This window comes from Chiloscyllium punctatum, chromosome 39 (assembly GCF_047496795.1).
Source record: "Chiloscyllium punctatum isolate Juve2018m chromosome 39, sChiPun1.3, whole genome shotgun sequence".
NCBI classification, from domain to species: Eukaryota; Metazoa; Chordata; class Chondrichthyes; order Orectolobiformes; family Hemiscylliidae; genus Chiloscyllium; species Chiloscyllium punctatum.
Window position 1 is genome coordinate 46,154,826 of NC_092777.1, and position 27,769 is coordinate 46,182,594.

Below are 27,769 nucleotides of genomic sequence, written 5' to 3' on the forward strand. Positions count from 1 at the left end.
GAGGTGCAGGTGGCTCTATGAATGAATGTATGAAAGGGCCTTCTGCACAGGGTCAGCTTCTCTCAATATTATCCACAAGTATATGGACTCAGGCTGAGTTCTGCCTAAGGAGAGTGGCCTTCACACATCTTCATCTACCAATGAGATAGTGCCAGAATTGAATTGTCTACTGCAGACAGCTTCAAGGCTTGCATTTCCAATTGCAATTAAAATCAAGTTCATCTCCAACTTGTATGTTGCCAGGATTTTTATTGCAGGGTGTAGGTGTAATATCTGAATCATTAATGTTTGGCTCATCTGGGTAAAAACTATGTTAAAACTTCCCAGGGGGGAAATAAAGCTGTAGGATAGTGCATTGGAATTGATGCATCACTGAATAAAGCCGAGGGTGTTACTAATGGAATTCATTGGTGATCCTAATTCCTAACCACAATGCCCAGCCATACATGGAACTATGAGAACTTCTGTTGTAGTTATATCAAGATGGGTCTCACCACACAATGTTATTAAGGTCAATGCCGTCTCTCCTGGCAACTTCCAGGAAGCCGACTTACACTTGGAATACAGAGGTTGGGGCTTTTCAGAGTGGGCTGTAGGGGACCGACACTGCTGGTGCTGCCAGGACCTGTCAATGTGAAAATGTTGACTTGAATGCCTTGGGCTTACCTTCATATGTGCACAGATTTATTTCGAGCTACAGCTAGCTGACATAAAACCTGCCCGTGAGTACTGCCTATCAAATCAATAAAGGTGTCAAAACACTGCTGCACCCTCCCGCCCCATCTCGGCACTTCTAGTTCTGCAACTGCCAATCATCAATCACACTCTCAATGCAGGTGGGCTCTGCTCACCTCCCGCCCATCTCCAGGTTTTACAAAACCACCTGGACACCTGCAACTTTCCCCATCAAAAATCCTCCAGTTCCAGTCACCATGCTGCAAGTTAATGTCATTTTAAGGAGACCATACTGTTCAGGGAAATCTCTGAGGAAATCATGAAGTAGGTTTCCAGGCACGAAGAGAAATATTCCAGGTTCTCATGGTGGAGTTATTCAGCAAGTTGGCACTCACATCCATTTCCTTCATTGGTTGGCCAATATGTACACTACACAATTGTCTATAACACCTTTCTCAATTTGAGCTTTGGAACTTGATCCGGTCATTAGGGACTGCTAGTTCTTCCCACTTGATTCAAGCAAAATTGGAAGCTGGTGCTCTAATTATAGGATGTGCGCAAAGAGTGGGAAGATTATCTGTAAACAATGCAGTTTATCTGAATAAATTTCAGAAACAACTCTACATTGTGGGCGGCATGGTGGTACAGTGGTTAGCACTGCTGCCTCACAGCGCCAGCTGACCTGGGTTCAATTCCTGCCTCAGGCGACTCTCTGTGTGGAGTTTGCACGTTCTCCCCGTGTCTGCGCGGGTTTCCTCCGGGTGCTCCGGTTTCCTCCCACAGTCCAAAAATGTGCAGGTTAGGTGAATTGGCCAAGTTAAATTGCCCGTACTATTAGGGGAATGGGCCTGGGTGGGTTGCGGGTCAGTGTGGACTTGTTGGGCCGAAGGGCCTGTTTCCACACAGTAAGTAATCTAATCTAATATTTTTGGAAAAGATCTTGGACTTGTCAAACCTTTGCCAATGAAGTCTGGACATAGTAAGGTTGATAGACTGTCTACCATGAAAATGTTTGTTATTGAGGTGAACAGAGATTGACAAATATAAAATTTCCAGTGAGTTGGTTTGGAGACTCAGGGTAGGTTTCAGCATGCACTAAATGCTATTTGTGCCAACAAAAAAGTGAAAAAAAGATTTCCAACCATCTCTATTCTGTATCCGGCCTATTTAGTACTCAGGTCAGGCATGACTCACTCTTAACTGCAGCACTCCTACAATCTTTTTATTATATAAAAATTACATTCATTTAAACAACATCTTGAGACTCCCGAAATTTCCCTTTCTCAGCACAGCCCCCATATATTCCACAGAGTTTTGCACTGCATCTCAAAAAGTGACTTATTCATTTGCTGCTATTAAATTCACAATACAAACAACAAGTGAGATGAATGAGCAATTCATTTATTTTTGGTTGTGTGACTGAGTGTGAAATGTTAGGACATTGGAATGATTTTTACTCTGTATTAAGCCATAAGACCTTTCATGTTCATTTGAGGCATTGGAAAAAGCAGATGGGCTTCATCTTAACTTGTCCAAAAGACAGTGGCACTGACAATTTAGCATTTTTTCAGCAGTGCACTAAAGATTGAACTTAATTCGTCTGGAGTGATTAACTCTCTCTTAGACATAACAGAACAATCTACTTACTGTTTTCTTGGAATTTTGCAAAACATCGATTTTTACAAAAAAGAAGTTATATATATTGCTATTGGAAAGAGCATGATTCATACTGCTTCTAATTTATTGGCAGATTTCCCCCGATGTTGCTCCCTGTGATTCAGAAGTCTAACAGTATGCAGATTAGCAACAACGTGAGCAAGGAAAGTTTTACCTGAAGTAAATATATTACAGGAAGTAATTGCTTGGTAAAACAGAACTTAAGTATTGATAAAGAGACATGAAGTTGAAGCTTTTGACCTCGAACTCTTCAGGACTAAAATGCAAGACACCAAATGGAAAAGGAATACTATTTATACAGCATAAGAAAAGCTTCAACTTCATGTCTCCTTTTGGCAATGATACAGGAAATGGGCATAATTTTTAATATGCGAATGTGGCTATAGGATATAGGCAGCTTTAATTTTCAAGAAAGCAAATACTTCTTTATATGAAGGTATATTGATGAAATGTGAGTGAGGTGCAGATCAACTACGATGTAATCGAACAACGCATGAGGGTCAAGGGCTGAATAGCCTATTCCTGTTCTCGCTCGTATGTACAAAGTACAATTTTCAGCAGGTAGCATACAAACTAGGTTGTAGGCTTGTAATCGCGCACAGAGAAGATTTTTGCAGATGTGTGTTTGTCTCTTTGGATTTCTAATAAATTGAGGACCTGCTGAGCAACATTATCTTCAAGCTTTAACTAATGCTTGCCTTTGGTACATAAAATACTCTGAATTCCTCAGAATCCTGTACACATCATACAACCAATTCAAACCAAAGCGATGTGAAGTTTATGCACTGCTGTACCTTAGGGGTCATGCTGGGAGTGGAGATTGTCACTTTGAAACAATATTAAAGTGGCAATTTGACAGCACCCTTGGTGAAAGTGACAAATCATACATCTTTTATTAAAGAAGATGGTGTGGCAAGTTATTCTGAGGATGCAATGTATTGAAATTTTATATCCTGGGGATAAGATGGAGAATAGCAAGAACTTCAAACATTTTTCCTTTAAAACTCTGTAGGGAAATATTTTTCATCCATTATCTGTATAAATATATATATTCTATGCACATACACGTATTAGAGGACTATAAATAGACAAGAGAGAGGAGTGGATGCAAGGAGTTTTATGCATTGACTTTAGCCTGAGCAAGATTGGGATCCAGTGAAATTTGACAGCTTCCCAATCAAATAGTTGAGTCATACTCTGGATAAGTAACTGAGCTTTAATCCTTCTCAACTTATTCTCCACAAGAATTGCTAAACCAGGTAATAATTGATTGATCATAACTGATTTCCTAAATTCTCAACAGCAAATGAAAACTCATTTAGTCTTGCTTGCCCAATCTGGTATTTTCTATTCAAATTATCCAATTAAAAGACAACATTTATGACTGCAGATTTAGGGCCTTTGGGGTGAAGTAGTAATCTCCCTACTTATGGTCAGGGGGTCTGGGTTCAAGAGCCGAGGCGTGTAATAACATCTCTGAACAGGTCGCTTAGAAAATATTTAAGACTGCAAATTTCAGTGACAGCAATGAGAGAAGTTACCAACAGTGTGTTTTAAAGCTGAGGGAATTGTTGCACATATAATTTGTAAGCAATTATAGTTGGAAGCAAACTGAGGCAAAACTTATTTTATTATACCCTTGAGTGAAGTTATTTTTAAAACAGGAAACTTTTTTATCTTTGGTGCGCAAACCTTTAGTTTGTGATGGCAACTACAGTCTCTAGTGTTTGTGTTCATTCACAGGAAGCTGTCGGCCACTAATGTCGATCAACTAACTTGCTGCAGCATTTCTCATACATGATGGATCTTCAATCAACTATATTTTAGCCTTTCAGACCAATGTTCTAAGCATAAAAGTAATTATTAGAAAAAACTTCCAAGCCAATAGAATAGTCAAGTGACATCATAAATCATCATGTATCTTGTTAAGGAATATTGCCATTGCCCAATAGTCATCAAGACTGTCAAAACATGGAGGGCAATGTGTCGGGGGGAGGGCAATATTGCTAAAACATCATTTTTGACACCCATAGTTAGTATGCTGGGCTTTTACCCAGGGATGATGGACTCTGAGTTTAAACTATGGGCAGCTAGGGGGATGTCTTGCTGGGTGATTTATTCGAAGAGGACATATTGATGTCCTTTGACCAGTTGGCTCGGAAATTTGAATTGCCCAGAAGGGACCTCTTCTATTTCTTTCAAATTGGAAACTTCATACAAAAAGAGACCACCCTTCTAACTAGTCCTTATAGATCTGACATAGAGAAGAGGGTGTTGAGTGCTGAGGATACATTATCTGTTAGCAACACATCATCTATTGGAAGAGGGTCCCTTGGATGAGACCGAACGGCTCTGTAAGTTATGGGAGAGGGAGTTGGACGTTGAGATCTCTTCTGAAATATGAGAGGCTATTGGGGAAAATGCATGAAGGATCTGGATTTGCAACAGGACCCATGCCTTGCAATTGAAGATTCTCCATGGGGTCCATCTGGCCCCAAACTTTGCTAAATTTAAAGCGGGAACATCTCCAATGAATGTGTCCTAAATGTAAAGTGAGCATGGGCATGCTTACTCATTGTCTTTGGTCCTGCCACAGACTGCGGGCATACTGGAGCACTGTGGTAGGCAAAATAGAGAAGGCCTTGGGGACGGAGGTGGAGGTGGACCTGGTATCTCCTCTTCTTGGCTTTGTTAATTCACTTTCATTAGGTGCATTCAAAAAAAGCCTTTTCAGTATCTTCACTTTTTATGCCAAAAAGAATATTCTATTAGAGTGGATGTCGGAAAATCCACCAGGGCTGGCGGGCAGGCATAAGCTAGTCATGGAACACATCCCCTTAGACTTTCTTATAAGTGTAGTGCATCATAAATCTGAGAATTTCTAAAAGGCACGGCGGTCCTTTTTGGACTACCCGAGTACAGATTTGTTCGCCATACTAATAAGAGCCTTTATATAGCCAATGGCAATTCTATGTAATCAATCTGGTATCCTGAAGGGAGGAACTACGAACAAATAAGTATGTATAAACTTATGCGTTCGATAATCGAGGACTATTGATTTGCTGAGCTGTGTTATGATTATTTTCATTATTATTATTATTGTTAAGACTTTTCTTTTTAGCTTAGTTATTAGTTGATATTTGTCTATGTAATTAGCTGTGTTTTTTTAATAGTAGTTTGAATTGTTTGGTTTTGTATTTGTTGTAATATTCAAAAGAAAAACATTCCTTTTTCTAAATAAAAATACATATATATATTTTAAAATTGCACCTTGACTCATTTATAAAAATAGACTGCAATATATTGAGGACATCTCAGTGAGTTTTTTTGGTCAGTTAAGTAGTTACTAGTGTAATGTGGTGAAGATTGCAGCCACTTTGTGCAGAGCAAGGTCTCACATATTCAGTGAGTTAGGTGATGTTTGATTGGTTCTTTGATTAGTGTCAGTGATCAGAACACTGAAATAGCTTTTCAAATCTTGTCCATGCACTTTTACAATTTTTTTCTTACATAGTCTATCTGTGAGAGAGAGAGAGAGAGACAACCACTATAAACATTACCTCAACAATCTAATGAAAATGAATGAACAAAGCCAAGAAGAAGAGACACTGGGTCCATCTTCACCTCCGTCCCCAAGGCCTTCTCTATTTTGCCTAACACAGTGCTCCAGTATGCCCACAGTCTGTGGCAGGAGCAAAGACAATGAGGAAGCCCTGAGGAATTTATCGTTGGCCACTTTCTATTTCTCATCTACATGCCAATCCTCAGAAACACCATGCTGGAGAACAGCATTAGTTATCAATGTGTGTTGATGACAACCAGCTCTAGCTGCATCTTGCTTGATTCCTCCACTGTTGCTAAGTTGTCAGAGTGTATATCTGCTAACCATAACTGGGTGAGTAGAAATTTCCTCTAGTTAAATAATGGGAAGCCATTGTCTTCAGTGCTTGTTCCTAACTTCATTCCTAGCTATTGACTCATCCCTGCCTCTGATAACAGTCTGAGCATCAACCAATTGATGACTGGTTACCACCTTGATGTCATAGTTGACCTTGAGATGAGCTTGTAACCACATATGTGCGCTATCATGTTTACCACCTAAATCACCTCAGTGACATTGTCACCCTCTGTTTTTGTCTCAGCTGCTGAAACCATCATTCTTCCCTTCATTAACTGTAGACTTGACTATTCCATTTCATCTTGGTTTCACACGGTCTACCCTGAGTAAATTTGAGGCCATCCAAAACTCTGCTGCACTTCTCCTTGCTTTTAAGAAGTTTTGTACACTTATCACTCCTATGCCACTGACTTACATTAGTTCCCATCAAGTAAAGTGTTGATTTCAAAATTTCTTATCCTTATTTTCAAATCTCTCTATGGCTTAATTACTCCTGATTTCTATAACCACCTCCAGTCCCATAACTTTCTGAGACATTGCACTCCTCTAAGTCAGAGTTTATGTGCATTATAATTGCCCCACTATTGCTGGCTGAGACTTTCAGTTGTCCAGGCAGGCCCCAGGCTCTCAACTTCCAAAAGTGACTCCATAAACTCTCCTTCTTCGGCCAAGCTTTTGGTAATTTGACCCAAGGTATTTTGATGTGGCACACATCATATTTTGTTTTATAACGTGCCTTCTGAAGCACCTTGGTAATTTTTTTAATTTTAAAATTAAAAGACTGTATAAAGACTGAGCTACTGTTGTTCTATGCATAGACTTGTTCTTAATAACATAACCGCATATAGACAACTTGCTGGCAAGGACCAAAATACTGTAGTCTATTGATACGAGCAACTTTGATGTTCAGTAACTTAGATTTTCAGTTTGAGGAGGTAAATTTCCAGAGATACACAAAATGTGAAATTCATGCTATTATGTAGAGTCTAAAGTCTGTAAATTGTCACTTCATGATGTGCAAATGGGGAGTCAAAGGCAGAGAGAGAAATGACTTTCAATGCTAAATAAATGTCAGATGGATTGACAATTTATGCAGCTAATTACAACTGGCTGCCAAGGGTTTTATTCCTTGTTTTTAACAGATTGACTGACCAGGTTTTGAAAACAGGCAGACAGATGAGCTCTTCATTTTGCTTTAATTGAGTAATCAGCTACAGACTTGTATTTTTGCATGTTGACTGATTGCATCCACACTAAACAAAATTGTAAAAGTATAAAGAGAGATAGAAAGGAAGGGAGAGGATGCGTTCATGAGTAGATTTTCAAAACATTCTTTTAAATTGGCATGGGAGTGAAACAATAAAATGCAATGCTGTGAATTACATTCAAAATAGAATTGAGCTGCAAGCATGCAGTTACAGTAAAACATTAAAGGCCATGTTTTTTGCACAGAATAGGAAAACTTCCTGACTTGGCAGACCTGCCTACCTTATATGAGCCCTTGCCACCCTGTAGGGGTTAGCCCCCCTATAGTGAGGCAGCAGCAAGATAGAGATGAGTCTGTCACCTCCAGAGGTAAATCTGAGGTGGCAGTGGAGGCAGATGGTTGGCAAAGCTAGCAGGAGAATCCCATTTACAAGCCCATCGGCCCAGTTGTAATGTCAGACTGTTAAACAAATCCTCTTCCCCTCTCCCCCATATACTCTCCATGTCCCTTCATACCTTCCTGTCCACTCATAACTTCCTTTGAATAGTCATGAACCATATGTACTTGCTGAAAGAACCGGCTGGTCTTGGGCTGCTTCCATGTAAGTATTTTATCTGATGCAACAATGCTGATATTATCTCATATCATAATAATCTAAATAGGATCTTGTAATGTTGAAGAATCCAACAGAATTATTACAACCAACTATTATGTGAATATTATACTCCTTAATCACATAAATGTGCTAATATTAAGCTGTTAGGTTTTGATCAGTAGCAGACAGTATTGTTATGTTTCAAGTGATCCATGGTAAGATGGAATATGTGAGTTACTTCCATGAAACAGTGAAAATACCATGAGCATGTCTTTTCAAGGCATAATGCCTCATGACTATTAGATGTAGCACAACAAACCCCTTTCTCCAAAGATAAAAACGTATCCAAAATAGATATACACATAGGCAATAATGTTGGTTTGATAATTATAGAAGCGCATGAAACAGAGTTTGCAACACCAGTATAGCATATTTTAATATAATGCCTTCAGTGCTTTAAACTAGTACTGTTCTGATTATCAATTACCCATTTGGGGAGCTTTGTGTTCTTCTCTGTGCATTTGTTTGACAATTTTATTGTCTTGCTGCTGGTTGTCTTCAATCGTAGAATCCCCGCAGTGCGGAAAGAGGCCAATCAGCCCATTGGATCTTCACCAACCTTCCGAAGAGCATCCCACCTAGATGCAGCCCACAACCTTAACCCTGCACTGACTATGGCCAATCCACTAACCTGCACATAATTGAAACGTGGCAAGAAACTGGAGCACCCAGAAAAAATGGGGAGACGTGGGGTGAATTTGCAAATTCCACACAGACATTCAACCAAGGCTGGAATCGAATCGGGGTCTCTGGTGCTATTAGGTAGCAATGCTAACATTTGAGCCACCTTGCTGGATTATCTCACAGGCATCATTGTATGAATGTTCCTCTGGACTCTTTTCATGCATGATTAGTACACCATTTGCTGGTCTAACCTGGCTTCTTCACAATACAAAACACGATTATTTTTAAAACCTTCAGTAATATCCAAGCATTTGTATTTCTAACTTGTACACTGTAGCCCATGCACAGTTTTGGCAGTTCTCTACCTGTTTGCTCATCATGCATATTTCTCATTCTCCTTTTTCTTTGAAGAAGATCGAACTCGAATGCTGAATATAGGATTAAAGACAGGATTCTTGGCAGTGTGGAGGAACAGAAGGATCTAGGTGTGCAAGTACATAGATCCCTCAAAGTTGCCACCCAAGTGGATAGGGTTGTTAAGAAAGCATATGCTGTTTTGGCTTTCATTAACATGTGGATCAAGTTTAAGAGCCAGGAGGATTTGCAGCTCTACAAGACCCTGTTGAGACCACACTTCAAATATTGTGTCCAGTTCTGGTCACCCTACTATAGGAAAGATACAGAGGCTTTGGAGAGGGTGCAAAGAAGGTTTACCAGGATGCTGCCTGGACTGGAGGGCTTGCTGTACAAAGAAAGGTTGAATAAGCTCGAACATTTCTCTCTGGAGAGAAGGAGGAAGAGAGGAGACCTGATCGAGGTGTACAAGATAATGAGAGGAATAGATAGAGTCAATAGCCAGAGACTTTTCCCCAGGGCAGGATTGACTGGTACGAGGAGTTATAGTTTGAAGATATTAGTAAGAAGATATAAAGGAGACATCAGAGGTAGGTTCTTTATGCAGAGAGTTGTGAATGCATTGAATGCGTTGCCAGCTGTAGTGGTGGAAGCAGAGTCATTGGGGACATTTAAGTGACTGCTGGACATGCACATGGATAGCAGGGAGTTGAGGGGTGCGTAGGTTAAGTTACTATATCTTATATTAGAATTAAACCTCGGCACAACATCGTGGGCCAAAGGGCCTGTCTGTGCTGTATTTTTCTATGTTCTATGAAGAATGTTCTGTGTCTCAGAATGGTTAGATAATTGGTGGCTGGGCAAAGTTGCTTGCATTTGCTGTTTGAGCAATAGTTGTCCTTTTTCCATTGTTGTTTCACAAAATGCAGCAATCCCATGCCCTTTGCACAGCATAGTCCAACAAACTGTTCAAGAGATTCTTGGGTTTGCTACCTATATGACATTAGTTGGAGTGTCTTGTTCATAGAAGGACTGAAGTGTTAGTTTTACAAAGCCCATCTTTGGCAAGGGCAAGCAAGATATTTTAGAGCTGTTTTCTAAAATTGAACAGAACACATCGAATGAACAGTTGTAATTCAATAACAGTATCACTAGATGCCATATCCGTTATGAGGTTTTTGCTATGATTCTACTTTAAAATGTAGCACTGTACCACCTTAGGCTGTGTGACCCTGATTGTACAGCAGTCAAAGTTAAATCTGCTCCCTCCTTAAGAACAAATGCTTTGCAGCTGTTGTTCTGAGACACTTTTACTTGTACATCGACTGTAAGGACAGTGTGCGCTGGCCTCCCAGCTTTCTGTACTGAACTATATGAGTTCCTGCTATACAGTGCATTTCAGATACTTTTTAACTAAGGAAACCTTAGAAACTTAAGACTTGGTGGTTCGGGTTTGGACTGGGGTGGACAAAGTTTAAAAATCACACAACACCAGGTTATAGACCAACAGGTTTATTTGGAAGCACTAGCTTTCGGAGTGCTGCTCCTTCATCAGATGGTTCCAAATAAACCTGTTGGTCTATAACCTGGTGCTGTGTGACTTTTAACTTAGAAATTTATGTTAACTTGAAAGAACTTACATTCCAATCAAAAGTAAATTAGCTCCCATGGGAGCATTTTTAAAACTAAGGCATGTCAGAGATTTTAGGACAGGTGATCAGAAACTGGTTAAAGAGAGACATTTTAAGGAAGATATTTTGAGAGGAATTCAAGATAGAGAGCTCAAAAAATTATGGAAGGAATTCCAGAGCTTAAGACTGAAACAGCTGAAGATGGTGAAGGTGTGACAAGGTCAGAATTAGAGTCCAAGATCTTGGAGGGCTATTGGACTGGAGAATGTTACAGAGAGATGGAAAAGAAGCAGAAATTCATAACATTTGTCATGATTTAAAACCTAACTTTCCCAACTGGTGTTATTAAAAATGTATTTGATTACTAATTAATCACATGCACAAGTATCAGAGCAGCTTTTCACTCAAAGCTTTTAGCCACGTTTAAAGGGGGAAAAAAAAGTGATAAGTTTAAAAATGGTGAATGACCACGAGCTGTGACAAGTCCCTGTGAAATTAACATGGCTACCATAAATAATTATGCAACATGTAGCCAGAATAATCCCTAGAAAGATCACTGCCCTTTTGACATATCAGTTGTAGAACTCTGACTCGTAGGGAAGGTGAGCCTTCAAAATATAGGTCATGTATGGTAAACATATGATTTCAATTTCTTCTCACTTGTCCCTTTTAACAAAGAAAATGAATCTAGAATTTTTTTTTTATTTCAAAAATATACTTTATTCATAAAATGATTTTATGGTCTGTACATTTGATCATGCCATACATATGTCCATATTTACAAACACAGATTCGTATTTATCAATGTCATTTACAATCCTGTGCATTTTCCACTCTTGTACATATATTTGGCTGAGGCATCAGCAGAGCCCAAAAAAACCGTCCGCATGGGCCCCCTGTTCTTCTTTAGGCAGGCCGATCTTACACGGTGGTCTTTCCCCACCGCGCCTTGGCGGCAGCTGCCCCAAGCTTCAGCGCATCCCTCAACACGTAGTCTTGGACCTTGGAATGTGCCAGTCTGCAACACTCGGTCGGGGTCAACTCCTTCAGCTGGAAGATCAACAGGTTTCGGACCGCCCAGAGAGCGTCCTTCACCGAGTTGATGATCCTCCAGGCGCAGTTAATGTTCGTCTCGGTGTGAGTCCCGGGGAACAGGCCGTAGAGCACGGAGTCCCGCGTCACGGCGCTGCTCGGGACGAACCTCGACAAGCACCACTGCATTCCTCTCCAGACTTCCTCTGTATAGGCACATTCCAGAAGGAGGTGTGTGACAGTCTCGTCCCCCCCGCAGCCACTTCGAGGGCAGCGTGCGGTGCGGCAGAGAGTCCGGGCGTGCATAAAGGATCTCACAGGCAGAGCCCTTCTCACCACCAGCCAAGCCACGTCTTGGTGCTTGTTGGAAAGTTCTGGCGATGAGGCATTCTGCCAAATGGCTTTGACAGTCTGCTCAGGGAACCGCTCGACAGGATCCGCCCTCTCCTTTTCCCGAAGGGTCTCAAGGACGCTACGTGCTGACCACTTCCTGATGGACTTGTGGTCAAAGGTGTTTTTCCTCATAAATTTTAAATGAATCTAGAATTCATAAACAAATCACTACTGGAGCAATACTATTGAAGGTAGAGACTGTCTTACTGTGTCCTTCCTGTTAGCCTTGTCCCACTTCTTTGTTTCTGCATCTACTTGGAAAGTGAAATACATTTACTTGAATGCCTGCTTATATCAAGTAATTGGTGTTTGGCTCATCCTGTGTGGGATAATGTTACTTCATAGTTACTGTTGATTACCATTGGCAAGAATGCAAATCATCTCCAGTTCCCTGGCTGCTCCTAATTTTCCAATCATAATTCAATCAGGTTCAACAAGGAGTACACATTGATTAAAACATCAATTTAAATGAAGTAAAGGTGGATTGCAATGACTTGAATGAAACAGATTTAAGTCTTCACACGTCTTCAGTGCTCATCACTTGGCATTTTAAAAAATCAAAATCATTGCCAATAGTTATAATAGTTTATCCTGATGCTTGCTCACAGATTCACTGTGTATTTTGCATCTACACAAATCTGCTATGAGCCATGAAACTATCGGGTTTCATTAGTTGTTGATTTGAAGCAACACAAGTTGAATTTTAAGTGTTTTAATCAATGGGTTAATCTTACAGCGAATGATATTTAATTTAAAAGAGCACAAGAATTATTCATAATTTCCCTTTCCATGTAATGCAATACTTTGTAAGAATCAAGACCATTTCTGCAGTTATGAAAATTAGGACCCAAAGAGTATAACTGGAACTGAGGGCAGAAATTGAAAGTGTTGAACCTGAGGAACTATATGAAAGGAGAGAGAGAGAGAGAGAGACCCTTAGAGAGAGAGAGAGAGAGAGAGAGAGAGAGAGGAAAATAAAGAACAGTGTTTGGGCATATGGGAAATATGTGACTGGGATGATGACTAGTGACGATGGGATGATGTACACTTTTGTAAACCTAGCAATAACACATAGGGAGACAGTTTAGGAAGGTCTGACAATTTGCTATCGTACACCTAACATGAGTATATAAAGTTGTAGTTGGGACACAGTGGTATGGTAGTCATTTCACTGGACTAATAATCAGAGCTCATATTGATGTCTCAGGTCATACAGAGAGAGGGTCATGTGTGGAGGAACTCTTGCAGTGGAAGTGCTGCCGTTCCAAAGCCAAAAGATCAGATTCAGGTCCCTCCTGTCACAGAGATATGTCATAAAAGTATGGGAGCTGTTTTGGTACAGTAATAGCGACCTCTGAGCCAGGAGATTTGAGTTCAAGTCCTACCTACTCTAGATGTGTGTGATAACATCTCTCTGAACAGATTGATTAGACAATATTTTATAAAGCCGTAATTGCTCCAAGTGTTTTTTTTATATGAAATTGGAGCTAATTGCTACCATAAAGGAAAATGGAGAAACGGTTGAAAAACTGCATGCTTTGAAATTTCTTGCTATCTTTAACACTTACATGATTATTTCATTGTTATTGTGCTAGAAAACATCAAGGAAACTCAGGTTTAGTTATTTACAAAGCTTCTTTAATATGGTAAAGATAAGTTGCTACAATCCTTTGGAAATCTTTGCGACCTGCCCAAACCTCACAGGGCTCATTTGCACCAGGACAAGATGGTATGATGGCTGGGTGTTTCCTGCTATCACAACATCGATACGTTTGGGGAAGTTACACTCATATTATAAAAAAACAGCTGCCTTCTTCGTCCTCTGATTAAAATGTGTGAAGATTTGGAGAGCTGAGCAGACTCACTGCACTTTCAGCTGTCCTTTCTCAGCCATTTATTTTTCATACCTTTGTTCATTGAGATTTGTCTTTCATGCCCAAAGGTGCAACAGTCCTATTGCATTTCAACAATTCTTTGCTATCCCACACATACACAGAACAACTCTGGGCAACTGTGGCACCACCTGTGGACATGCCCCAGGACTAGGAGCACATGGAGGTGAAGAAAATCAGGCAGGAGGGCAGAAGACATTGGTGATGAGTGCCAAAACTATCTTCCTCCAGGTGACAGGCTGAAACTGCTGTCTGGTTTGCTGCCTGATACATCCATGGTTTTCTGTTCATTTCCAGGTGGATTCACTGCCTTTTGGTGAAATGTTGTCCTGTCATGGTGCCATAGTTGCCCTGTGACTGATCATGGCTCTACCAGCAGAAGGCAGTCTGTATGAAGGTGAGCTGAGTGGCTGCAATGCAAACCAGTTGTAGAAACAAGTCCTATAGCCTCACTTTGTTAAACCCACCTATTTTAATGAACACTGCAATATTTCCAGAGTCTGCACTGAAATGGCCAAGAGCCTGCATTTTTATTGCTCAATAAATGGTCTGTCAGAACTTGCACCAATTCGCAAGCAAATTGATTTATCAGGACACCTACACACAGCTCCCTCTGCTGATGAGTGCTTCAGCATTGCAACATTAATATTGAGGAAATTGTACTTGATGAGCTGTCTGTACAAAGGAAGAAGAGAAACTTTGTTTTGTACATAGAAGGGAAAAACAAGACCAGATTCCTCACCACAGAGTTAAATGATAAACAAAATGTAATTAATAGGAATCAAAAATGACTGGAAAAGCGTCCTTTGCAGAATTAGGTAGCGAAACAAGCAAGGGGTCTGTTCCTTTAATAACACCAGACTGAGTGAGCACTGCAGACTCTGACTGCAACAATGCAAATTACTGATGCAATTCTGCAGTTGCAAAAGACAGCAATAACTATTTAATTGTTCTGAGATCTATGGAAACTCCTCTGCCTCTGGCATGAAGGGGCGAATTAAACGAAGTTCAATCTTCCAGCAAACAGCTGATGTTTGAATTCCATTCTATGAGCTCCATTTTCAAGTGTCTTTCTCTTTATTTTGGTAAGAAGCCTTACCGTGGAGGAATCTGCAATAAATTGATCTGGCCTCAGGTATACTTTGAACATGTTGGCAATATTTCTGTTTGTGGGAGATTGTGTTACACCAGTAACCACACTTCAAAGAACATTTGAGTGGTTGTAAAACTCTTTGGGATGCCCTGTGAATGTGAAAGGTGTAATATAAATATAGCTTTTTTAATGCCAGATGCTATCCAATTTGACAATATTATTAATAACTTGAATGTTTTGTGTCTACTTATGATGAGTTATGTAACACGTTTTACCAAGTGACATTGAAGTAATCAAAATAGATATCGGTGGATTTTCCCTCATCTTCCTCAGAATTGGCTACACATAAACTAGGCTGTTGTTTTGTTTTGCAAAAGGATTTTAGCAATTACTACAGTTTAAGTAAGCCATTTGAGTTGTGGCACCATTTTCATGTCTTGATTTTTTTTCAGTTCAAGTGACCTGATAGTCTAGAAATCTAGGCAGCTTTATTCAGGATAGAGAATGGGATCCAGTGAATATAATATATTTGGATTTCCAAAAGGCATTTTGATAAGGTACCACATTTTAAGATACCTAATAAGAAAAAGAACCCATGGTGATGTGGTTACTATACAATAGAAGATAGAGAGGTGGGAGAAGGGAGTATATGCAGGATAGCAACCTGTAACTATTAGAGTTCTACAGGGATCAGTGCTAGCCCCACAATGGGAAAATGTGAGGCTGTGTACTTTTAACAGGAAGAAAAGAGAAGCTGAATATTGTTTAAAAAGTGAAAGACTGCAGAAAGCAACTCAGAAATTTGAGGAACCTTCACGCATAAATAATGAAAAGCTAACGTTCTACGGGTAATGGGGGAGGCAAAAAACCTTTTGGTCCTTATTTCAAAGGGAATTGAGTGTAAAAGTAAAGAGGTCTTCATAAAATTATACGTTTTAAATTATACTAATTGGATGACACATAGAAGGCTGAGAACAGTTGTGGTCCCAATATCTAAGAGAAAGTGTATGATTATTGGAGTACAAAGAAAGTTAATTGGTTGATCTCAGGAATGGAGGGATTTTCTTATGAGGAAAGATTGAGTAGTTTGGACCTGTACTCATTGGTGTCTTAAGGGGTTTGACAGGGTAGATGTGTAGAGGTCGTCTTGTCTTGTGGGAGACTAGGACAAGACAGTATAATCTTCGAGAAAGGGGCCATTCATTAAAGACAGAGGTGATGAGGATTTTCTTTCTTCAGGGTAGTGAATCCATAGAGTGATTTACTGCCGAGGGATTTTGAGGCTGATCATTAAGAATATTCAAGGCTGCGAGAAACAAAACTTTAGTCAGTAGGAAAATCGAGGTTTAAAGGGGAAAGGCAGAAAAGTGGATTTGTGGATTATCAGATCAGTGATGATGTCATTGAATGGCAGAGCAGACTCAATGGGCTGAATGGCTTATACTTGTGCTCCTGTGTTTTATCTTTCCTTTTATACGTAATGAGAAGACTAATAATGAAGAACAGTTTTGGTTGTCCACATATGAAGTGTATTTTGTAATGTATAAATCAGGTTCAAAAGTGCTGCAATTTTTTTATATTTAAGGTGTTTTCACTGAAACATTAGAACTTCCCATAAATGATGCTCATTGATATGGGTATGTAATAACACGTTCTCATGTGCATTTAAGTAATTATGTGGCAGTTTATCATAGTTTGACAATAAAACTCTCAACTTTATTTATTATTAAAAAATGGGATTTTTGCCTTGAAATTATTATCAAGACATTTTTAACAAAGCAGCAGTAAGATCAAGAAGACACATCATAAAATTGCTGTACACTTCAATCAGTGGTCACACAATGGGAGTTCTGTACACTTAAATTTATACACAACAATAAACACTGTTAAAATTAGCATCATTGCTAATTAGGATTGGGTGCAAATCCCATTTTTAACTTGTACGTCAAGCCTGCCAGTTGTTCTTTGCGTTCATGCAACTTTTCAGTTAAATCTGAGGCTGCTTCTGCTGCAGTGAAGTTACTCCCGGAAACAGCTAATTTTCAATTAATGTCATTCTTGAGTGCAGACCACAATAGGGCTCATTCAGTGCTCACCTGACAGGCAACCTATCTGAGAATATAAGCAAGGTAGGGACTGCCAGGAATGTAGAATGGCACAAAAGTGTACTGTTTGTGAAAATGCCACAGTTCTATCCAGCAATTCTTGCAGGCAAGGGACTGCTGAAGTCAGACCATTTGTGCCCCAAGGTTTCCATCCTGTTAATGTACAGGTGCTCCTTCAATCAAGGAAAAAGTTCTGTGTTTCAACCATCTGAAAGAGAAAACAGATAGCAGTGCAAACTTAGAGTTATAGAGTCATAGAGGTGTGCAGCACAGAAACAGACTCTTCAGTCCAACTCGTCCATGCCGACCAGATATCCTAAATAAATCTAGTCCAATTACCAGCATTTGGTTCATATCCTTCTGAACCCTTTCCATTCATATACCCATCCAGATGCCTTTTTAAATGTTGTAGTTGTTCTAGAGCTCTTCCACAATCCCTCACCTTCCGCCTTAGTTTGTGTCTTCAGTGTGTCACTAGTCAACTTATACTCCTTCTGCCCAGTGGTCGTGATTTGGCTGCTTTGAGTATCCAGGATAAATTCATCACAGTTGCAATCACATTCTAGAGACTGCTTGCAAACTCCCCCTAATGACAACAAAATATGGTGTCCAGATAGTGGACTTTTTAAGAAAGTAAGAAGGCTGTTGAAATTGAAACCATTTGTACTCTGCAGTTAAAAACAGCCTTTAAAAGCTGAAGCTGTGCAATATTGTCCTCCCTGCACTGTCGGTGGTTCCCTGTTGACAGGCCCAACTTGAGAACTCCAATAAAAGCAAAGTACTGCAGATACTGGAGATCTGAGATAAAATCAGAATGTGCTGGGGAAACCTGGCAGTGTTGAGAGCATCTGTAGAGACTGAAACAGAGTTAATGTTTCAAGTCTGATGTGACTCTTCTTTGGATGGAGACTTGAAACATAAACTCTGTTTTTCTCCACAGATGCTGTCAGACCTGCTGAGTTTCTGTAGCAGTTCTGATTTAGAAACATCTTGTATCTACACAGTGAGGCTAACATCAACTGATCTTATGAGCTTAGCCCAGTGAAACAGCTGCAAGTTCTAATATCAGTGGAACCAAAGCCACCATTTCAGTGAAATGGAAGATTAAGCTTCATATTTTCTGCGATTTGAAAATGTTACCAAAAAGTCACATAAGTGTTGATTCAAAATCTGTAGTAAGTAGAGAATAGTCATCTTGGCATAGTGTTAATTTAAGGATTTATATTCCTTTAAAGATGCTAACTAATGTCAGATTAAGTTTCATGTAAGCTCTTGCTTTGAGTCATTATTGAGTGACTTGTTCAGCATTCCATAGCTGCAGAAAAAGGCAACTACTTTTATTTTGCCAGACTACATACTATTTAGTTTAAAGAGTGGGAAGATTTGAAAGCATCGTCATAGCAATTACAGCAGTGAACAGTGCCAGACTGTACACACCTGATGAACAAAAACTTCTTGTGTTCTTGCTGCTCTGTCTGGAGAAAACCTAGGCCAAGATGATGTATTGGTGCGATGTTAAATTTTTCTTTACTCTTTCAAAACTTTCTGTGAGAGCAAAAGAGAAAATGCTGGAAAATCTCAGCAGGTCTGGCAGCATCTGTAAGGAGAGAAAAGAACTGACGTTTCGAGTCTAACTGACCCTTTGTCAAGATGAGCTTTGACAAAGGGTCAGTTAGACTCGAAACGTCAGCTCTTTTCTCTCCTCACAGATGCTGCCAGACCTGCTGAGATTTTCCAGCATTTTCTCTTTAGTTTTCAGATTCCAGCATCCGCAGTAATTTGCTTTTTTTCTGTGAGAGTGTTTATCTAGTTTTATTTCCCGTGCTAACTTTTAGCAGAATGCCACTTCAAAGGGCAGCACCGTAGCTCAGTGGTTAGCACTGCTTCCTCACAGCAGCAGGGACCTACGTTTGACTTCACTTGAGGTAACTGTGCAGGATTTGCACATTCTCCTCATACCTGTGTGAGTTTCCTCCGAGTGCTCTTGTTCACTCCCACAGTCCAAAGGCATGCAAGTTGGTTGGATTGGTGATTAAATTTCCCTGTAGTGTCTAGGGATGTGTAATAGTGTTATAGGTGGATTAGCTGTTGGAAATTCAGGGGTTAGGGTAGTGGTCTAGGTGGTGGTCTTTGAGGGTCAGAAAGACTCAGTGGGCTGAATGGTTTCTTTCTGTGCTGTAGGGATTCTGTGTTACCTCCTTACTCGGATTAATAGTTTTCAAATAGAAATCCACAAACATGTTTGAGTTGCTGGTACTTTTTGTTACATTTTGGTCCTTTTTACTCTCCAATTCGTAATTACTGATCTTCAATACAATCTTGTTTATGTAGCAAAGTGAAACCAATATTTAAAATCACAAAAACAAAACACAAGTTAGAGAGGTGTTGGCTTTTGAATTTTAGCTTCATTTCAGCTTTCAGGCCCTTATCCTATAGCTTGTTTCACAGAAGCCAGTACACTAACCTTTATATTTTTTCTATCTTCTATTTGAAGGAGAAGAGCACGAAGAGGGGACACAGGAACAAAGTACCAATCCCGAGTTTACCTGGCTTCTAATTGGCTGAAGTTTCACTTAGCAATTGATCGCTATGGACTGTACCCTCGATTGGAACCATTTATTGATGACCTGCTTGAAGACCTGGCTGTTGTTGACATCAGTGACGTTGGTAAGCTCTCTTACAAATAGGCAAAGACACTGCAATTGGTTTGCATTGGTGCAAACCCACATGATGGTCTCCTGGTGTCATGCATCACAGTACATAGGGTACACAGCAAAGGCTCAGGCCTTCCAAGTGAGCTGGTCTGTGCTGGCTTTCCTGCGCCATATACTTGTGTAAAGTAGGAGGAGGTTTAGAGTCATAGTCATATCACTATTGACTATGACTCTAAACCTCCTCTCACACTACACAATGCTGTTTACAAAAGGTGAAGGGGAAGTAGATGTAGTGTAGTTGGATTTCCAGAAGGCAATTGATAAGATAGTGCATTAAAGGTTACTGTGCAAAATAAAACTTCTGGTTTGGGGGGTAATATATTAACATGACTAGAAGATTATCTGGCTAGCAGAAAACAGAGAGTATGCGTAAATGGGACGTTGTCTGATTAACAGGATCTGACAAGTGGAGTCCCACAAACGTTTATGCTAGGGCATCAACATTTTACAGTTTCCATCAATAATTTAGGTGAAGGAAGCAAAGGCGTGGTAGCTAAATTTTATGATAACACCATGATAAGTAGAAAAGTATATTGTGAAAAAGACATAGGAAGTTGCAGATTGATATACATAGGTTTAGTGAGTTGGCAGAAATCTTGTAGCTGGAGTACAATGTGGGAAAATTATACAGTTGTTTACTGTAGCAGAAAGAATGAAAAAGTAACAAGTTATGAAAATGGAGAATGAGTAGAGAATTCTGAGCTGCAGTGGAATTTAGGTCATCTCGTGTATGAGTCACAAAACATTAGTATGCAGGTGCACCACGTAATGAAGAAAGCTTATGGAACGAAAGGAATTGAACATAAAAGTAAGGATATAATGCTTCAATAATATAGGGCATTGGTGAGACTATGCCTTGAATATTGTGAGCAGTTCTGATCTTTTTACTTAATGAGAGATGAAAAAAAGAGGATGAAAATATGTTGGAGATGGTTCAGAGCTGGTTTATGGGAATGATAAATGCTAATACTGTTTGGTGAGTGGGTTGCCTTGTGATACAGGCTGGGCTCATTTCCAATGGAGTTTAGAAGAGTGAAAGGTGATGTGCTGAAGAATATAAAATCCTAAATGGCTTTGACAAGGTAAGACCTGGAAATAATGTTTCCACTTATGAGTCCAGAACTAAGGGAGGCTGTTTTAAAATTAGGACAAGGATGAGAAAAACTATTTTCTGTCAGAGGATTGTGTAACTTTGGAAATATCTCTGCTTCTGAAGCCAGTGGAAGCAGGGCTATTGAATATTCTTAAGGTGGAGGTTAGTAAATTCTTCATGGGTGAAGGAATCAAACATTATTAGGGTATGAAGCATAAACAGAGCAGCCATGATCTTACAGAATAGTGGAGCAGGTTTAAGGGGTCAAAGATCTACCTCTGCTGCTATTCCATTCATTCATATATACATTGCCAGAATGAAAGTAACACTGTAAACTTCATCTTTGTGATAAAAAACAGCACAAACATAGGAACAGAATTGGAAACGTTAGTGGAATGTCCCCACTAATCACAAGAGGATTGGAGTACAGGAACAGTGAGCTTTGCTTCAGTCTTAAAGGAGATTGGTTAGACTGCATCTAGAGAGCTGTGTGTACTTTTGGTCTCTTTATCTCAAGAATGATATTGTTGCCATGAACTGAGTGCGACAAAGATTTTCACATTAGAAATTTATTCCTGGGATGACACACCTGTCCTAAGAAGAGAAACTGGGCAGATCGCACCTGTATTCTCTCTGGTTTTAAGTATAAGAGGTGATCGCATTGAAATCTAGAAACTACTTAAAGGGATCGACATAGCAGATGCAGGTAAGCCATTTCCCCTGATTGGGGAATTCATTTAATAGCATCATGGCTGATCCTTTTTTTTAACCCACCCTATTCTCATAACACTTTACAATAATAATAAATTAACCTCTACTTTAAATATACTCAAAGACTAAGCTTCCACACCCCTCTAGAGTAGAGAATTCCAAAGATTGACCACCCTCTGAGTAAAGGAAATTCTCATCTCAGTTCCAAACCACATCCCCTTCATTTTTAGATTGTACCTTTGGATGTAAACTCCCAATTTCGCCAAGTGTTTGTTTTGAGGCCTCTTGGAGTAAGAATAAGGAATATGAGACTCGTTTATCACAAGGTTTTTTCTGACTATATCAGTGGTGAATTTTACAACTGACCCTGATAAGGTATAGTGTCTTGATTTCTAGCCAGGAAGGTGAAGGTTAGTAATAATCAGGTTTTCTTGGATTAATTTCCTTATCTGTAATGTGTAATAGGCCTTGCTTCCAAGCAGAAATCAAAATGCTATCCAGGGAATATTAAACCATAGGAGCAATAAAAGTGCTGAAAACATCAAAGGCCTTTGTGTTTTTTGTGAATGAATCCCAGCTCATTCAGACATCAGCAGTACTCAGTGTTAATCCGGAATTATGCGATGGTTGTCTCAGGGGAATATTGGAAATGAATAGTGACTCCATCATTATGTAAGTACCAGATGTGATATTTGGAATGCTCCTACCTTAGGTCAAAAGTAATTACTGTTGTTGGAGTAAGTAAAATGTTTCTGTGATGCATGAAGACCCAAAAGAGAGCTTTGAGTTGTGCCAAAACAAATAAAGAAGCAAATTGCTAATGAAGTAAAAACAACATAAATCCCAGGTTTCTATTGTATAGTTTGATACAGAAAACTCCTGAATAATTTTCAACGTGTGTAAATATTTTAGCATTATTCAGTGTCTTATTTAATAATTGATTAGTTTATTATATTATCTATTGTTCATTCAAATTTCAAACAGATTCCTGTAACTATACTCTAACTATAAAAGAAACAGAGCTTTGGAGCTAAATTAAATAGATATCCTGTATAGAGCTTAGAAACAGGATTGTACAAATGTTTAATTATACAGTTCTGTATCTTCTCGGACAGGATAAATGCAGGTCTGGTGCATTAGAGTGTTCAGCAGTTTTACATGGAATATGGAGGAGTTGAAGGGTTAATGAATGATATCAGATTATTAACAATTATTGTCAGAAACACAGAGATCAAGACGGAAGTGAAGACTGGTAGTGGCAACTGTGCAAACCCAGATGTTGATTTGCCTTTTTATTTAACTCTGTGATCTGGCTGTATTGCTCACAAGACAAAGCTTTTCACTGTGCCTTGGTACACGTGACAATAAATTCAATTCAATTAATCAATTCAATTCACACTGCTTTCACTGAACATGTTACCAAGTTGCCATAGTCTAGATCTGTTTCATTCAAAGGTCCTACTGTGTTTGGAAATAAAACATTTTTAAGAAAGTTATTATTTGAGAGTGATTTTGTACAATCTTTGGCCGTACATTTTATACAAAAACTCTTAAAAATCAAAGCGGACAGTTATAATCATAATGTAATCCTGCTGCTTGTTGGTGAAGCTAACTTGTGTGGCCAAAAGTGCACCAGACAAGACTGCTTGTTTACTTCAAACATTTAAATAAGCTCAGCTTAAGTTTCAAAAGTTTACAGAAGATCAAATTGAGCACGTTTGACGTTTGTTTTGGTATAGCACTAGAGTTACACGTTGTCAAATTTAAGTGGTGTGAGGTGGCCTCCCAAACAACACTGACCTTGCTGCAGTACAGAAACAGGGTCAAATTGTGCTCTTCACTTATGTACTGTCACTTTTGTAATCGCCCTGAAATGTAAACTGCTTCATAGAGACCCAGAAATGGCAGTCTCACTCCTTCTTAGGTTATTAATTTTTAATCTTTTAATTATTATAAATAAAATACTTTTACATATTTCATAGATTACACGTACGATGAAAAGGCTTTGAATGGCAGATGCAATTGTAAAGAAGGTATGAGTGAAATTTAACCTTCTCTATTCTGAATCATATTTCTTGCTTTCCAGTAAATAAAAGCCGATCACAGTGCAGCCTAATATTGTTGCTTTATGTCAAGATTAGCCCAAGAACCTGAAGCATCAAATTTTAATCTTAGTTAATAAAAGCATTAGTTGCTTTGATGGACAAAATGAAGCAACCTTAAAACTACGTGATGTAACTGATGTTTTTGGACTTTGATATTTTTGGCCACTAGAATTCACTTGTATTTGAGCAGAACCTCCACTGTTTGAGCTGGGTTAAAGTAAACTTTGTATCTGCTCCTGCTACAGGAAAGTGATGCGTGACTCAACAGGAGAGGGGAAAAAAACAACTTGACTTCTTTATACTTTGTGTTATTTGTGGTTGATGCTCACTGCTATTAAAAGCACATCAGCAACATTTTCACACTCAGTTCTGGTCAAGCACACAGAAAGTTGTTCAGCAAACCCCTTTGAATGAAAAGGTGCTTGTTTTGAGCACTTAGACCCCTTACTGTTGAGAACTGTGACGTTGCTGATTGCAATGAAATCTGTTTAACCTTAGCCTGATCAATATTACTTTTTGCACCTGCATGAAAATGTGTTTTTCTCATGGCAGCAGGACAGTACAATGTTCGAGGCTGATAAAATGGTGTTTGTATTTAAGCAGAGAAATGAACCATATGTCCAAATGTGCAAATACCAGATATTTGATCCAAAATTAGGGGAAGGATCAAGTCTAGAGCCAAAACTACTATGAGGATCCTGTGTAGTAGCTAGAAGGAGGGGAGTTAAATATTCTAAGTAGAATGCTGTATGAATTACTATCTAAGATTTGAGTGTTAGGCAGCTAACATCATGTCTATGTCCTATTGAGCAACAATTTTTGAAGTGTAGGTTGCTGTTTGAAGCAGACCTGGTATACTGTGTTTCTCTTACCTCAAAAAAATGTCTTGCCAAACAGTACAAAGTTTGTTTTCCACAAAGGGAATAGTTTACCTTCAAACTAAAACTTCATCTCATTGGAAATATGAAGTTTATAAATAAGCAATTTGTTGAAGTGCTGTTCAGAAGATGTTTCATATCATAGGATCATAGAATGGTTGCAGCACAGAAGGGGACTATTCAACCCATCATGTCTATGCTGGCTGTTTTTCACATAATGCTGTTTGCTTGCCCTTTCCCCTCTCAATCAGGGCCTGACTGACACACTGTGTCACCCAGTCCTCCAGGATTTAAAGGTCAACATGGCAAAGGTTAAGTTAACACAGCTACTGCACCACATGCTGATTTGAAAGTCAGAAAGCACCTCAGCTGCCAACTTAGTAGGGTTTGTTTCCCATTCAAGGTTACATTATACCTGGCACAGAGTAAAATCAGAAGTGTGCTTAATAACTTTCCAGCACATTGTGAACATTAAGGAGTTGATCATGTGATCCAGGCTACACATGCCAGAATTGTTCTGAAGGTGCTTTACATGCCTTTCCCAATCTTTGCCCCATTATGTAAAATTGGATCATTTGTATATTACATTTACATTTGGCTCCCAGTATGCAACAGAAAATCTCAAGTGCACTGAAGGCCATAGAATTCTGCACATAATGTTCAAGGGCACTCATGATCACACGATTGACCCGATTATCTGTAATCATGAGGGAAATTTAATTTTAGAACAAAACTCGCTACCTTGGAATTCTTTCTACCTCAATCTGGTACTGGTGTGTAGGGAGAACAGTTTTACAGTAGTTATTGTGTATATAAGGTTATATTATAATAAATATGAAGTATGAGCTGATCTACCATTGATGTAATTCCCTGAAATGAAAGGTCATGACATAAATTGCTACAGCTATCTGGAAGCTGGCTTGCTTGGCGCCAGTGTCATTGTTTTGTAATTCTGAAATACACAAGTGAAACTACACTTAGTTTAATTGTTTGGGACTTAGGGCATCATTCTGCGGAAGGAAGCACTTTTCCCTCAATCATGAGAATTATAGTTTTTAACTGAAGGATGGGAATTGTGGGCAGAAGTTGTGGATTTCCCACTTAAAACTACATGGACAGTCTGCCTCATATAACCGAAAGTGCTTGCTCTGTTACAAAGACACTGCACCTTGGCTTCAAGTTTTTTTTTAATTCTCTGTTTGTCTTGGATAGTGAGTAGTGACTAACAGCAGTATTCAAATGAAGGTATTCTATATGTTATGAAACATTATTTTATCTGTTGATTTTCTTGGTGTGTTTGATTTTCTTGGTGTTTTCTCCCCACAAGTTGTGAAGCCAAGTGGGGTTCATCTGAAACTGCTCCTAAAATTTCAGAATTTCGGCAAAGCAATATTCAAGCCTATGAAGTAAGTCAATTCACCAACACCCAATAATGCAAATTAAACAGTCTGTAACTCTTTCACTTTGGAGTGGATGATTCGATTTTGTAATTGTTCATCACTGCTATAAATATACCAATGAAAAAGGGCACAAAGAAAGATTGAGAATATTGCATTTTTCCCATGAGTTGTTGATGTCCACATGCTTAAATCAAACTGCAGAGATAGTGCGAGAGACAGACCTTGGGAATGACTCATACTACTTTTAATTCTTGGGATTTCATGCTCGTTATTTTCTTGAAAATAACCATAAAACAATCATTTTTTTTTTAACTTACCAATTGTTTTCTCCTTCCCATTGCCCTTGAAGGCATTGTTTATTACCATGAGTCTAAAAAGTACTGGACTTCCTCTCTATTATGTTGCTGATTTGGATGTCATTCAATGTGAGTCATTACTGAGCTTTTCATACTAACTGACCTTGGTCTGCACACACACACACGAGCCGCCATCACCTTCAAGGGTAAATAGGAATGAGAAATAGGCAGTAACATCCTCATGTCCTGTAAATGAACACCAAAAGGGAATTAAGTGAATGGTGTCATAGAAATGTATAGCATGGAATTAGGAGGAGTCACTTCATTTTATTATTTTCTGCTCAACCATAAGTGTAATTGTAAGGAAAATGGTTACAACTTCACAACAAATAGCACCTGGCGAGAAAACCTTAGTCATTATTTCTAAGACATTAAAATTAATTGACTATCCTATCTCCAACCACTGATCATAGTTTGATTCAATGAAAATGCACTCAAATGTCACCGACATTGATGGAAATACCACATTCTGAACTGAGTTCCAGTTTTTAAAATGTTACAAAGAACCAGAAAACAAGTTTCAAACTCCACCACAAAACTTTTGGTCACTCAATAAAATGGAATTTACCTCTCATTAGCAATGGTCAGAGGTAACCAGGCCTGTGAAAGAAGGTGAGTTACAGTCTTGACCTACAGTTTGACCTGTTAACCTTCATGCTTAAAGAAATGCATTATTCCATTGTATATCACATGCTGCAAGCAGTTGGCTTCACCCACAAATCTAACTGAATTAATCAGTACCAAGATTAAAAGCTTCTTTCCTTTCATAGAAAACTGTCATTGTACAGTAAATGGTCAGACTTCCAAGAGCCCCATGGGGATTGTCTGAGATTATGGTGTAGCATTGCTGGAAACTTTGAAAAAATGGCATACATGATTCTGCTATTTCTCTGAAATTTCTGCTGAAATTAAAGTGAAGATAATTGCAATCCACTGTGGAAATCTTACTCACTTTAAAATTTGAATTTCACAAATTTAAAGTAAAATGCATATTTTGCTGTTCAAAATCAAATGAATACATAATAATCATGCTGCTGGGTCTCCTTTTTTTTTAATATGGCCAAACTACTCATCAACATTGTTGCAACCCACTTGCAAAGGTGTGCTGATTGTCAAGACCCACTACTCCAGGATTCTGTAAAAGTAAATGATACATCCTGGTGTAGTAGATTTGCAACAGTACCACCATAGCCAAGTTTAAAGCAAAACAAATCACAACCTTTGCATGATGCAGATTTCAACATTCGTGTTGAAGTGTGTTCATGAACTGCAATAC

General features: G+C 39.0%; 1 protein-coding gene across 2 annotated transcripts in view; it reads left to right on the forward strand.

Moving 5' to 3' along the window:
• fam20a (FAM20A golgi associated secretory pathway pseudokinase) overlaps positions 1-27,769 on the forward strand; it is a 52,962-nt gene that overhangs the window by 2,550 nt on the left and 22,643 nt on the right. For both annotated transcript variants that reach the window (XM_072558603.1, XM_072558602.1), the window contains 3 exons: positions 19,731-19,903; positions 23,737-23,787; positions 26,065-26,143. In XM_072558603.1, coding sequence (XP_072414704.1) covers positions 19,731-19,903; positions 23,737-23,787; positions 26,065-26,143 — 303 coding nt within the window. The remainder of the gene's footprint in view (positions 1-19,730; positions 19,904-23,736; positions 23,788-26,064; positions 26,144-27,769) is intronic.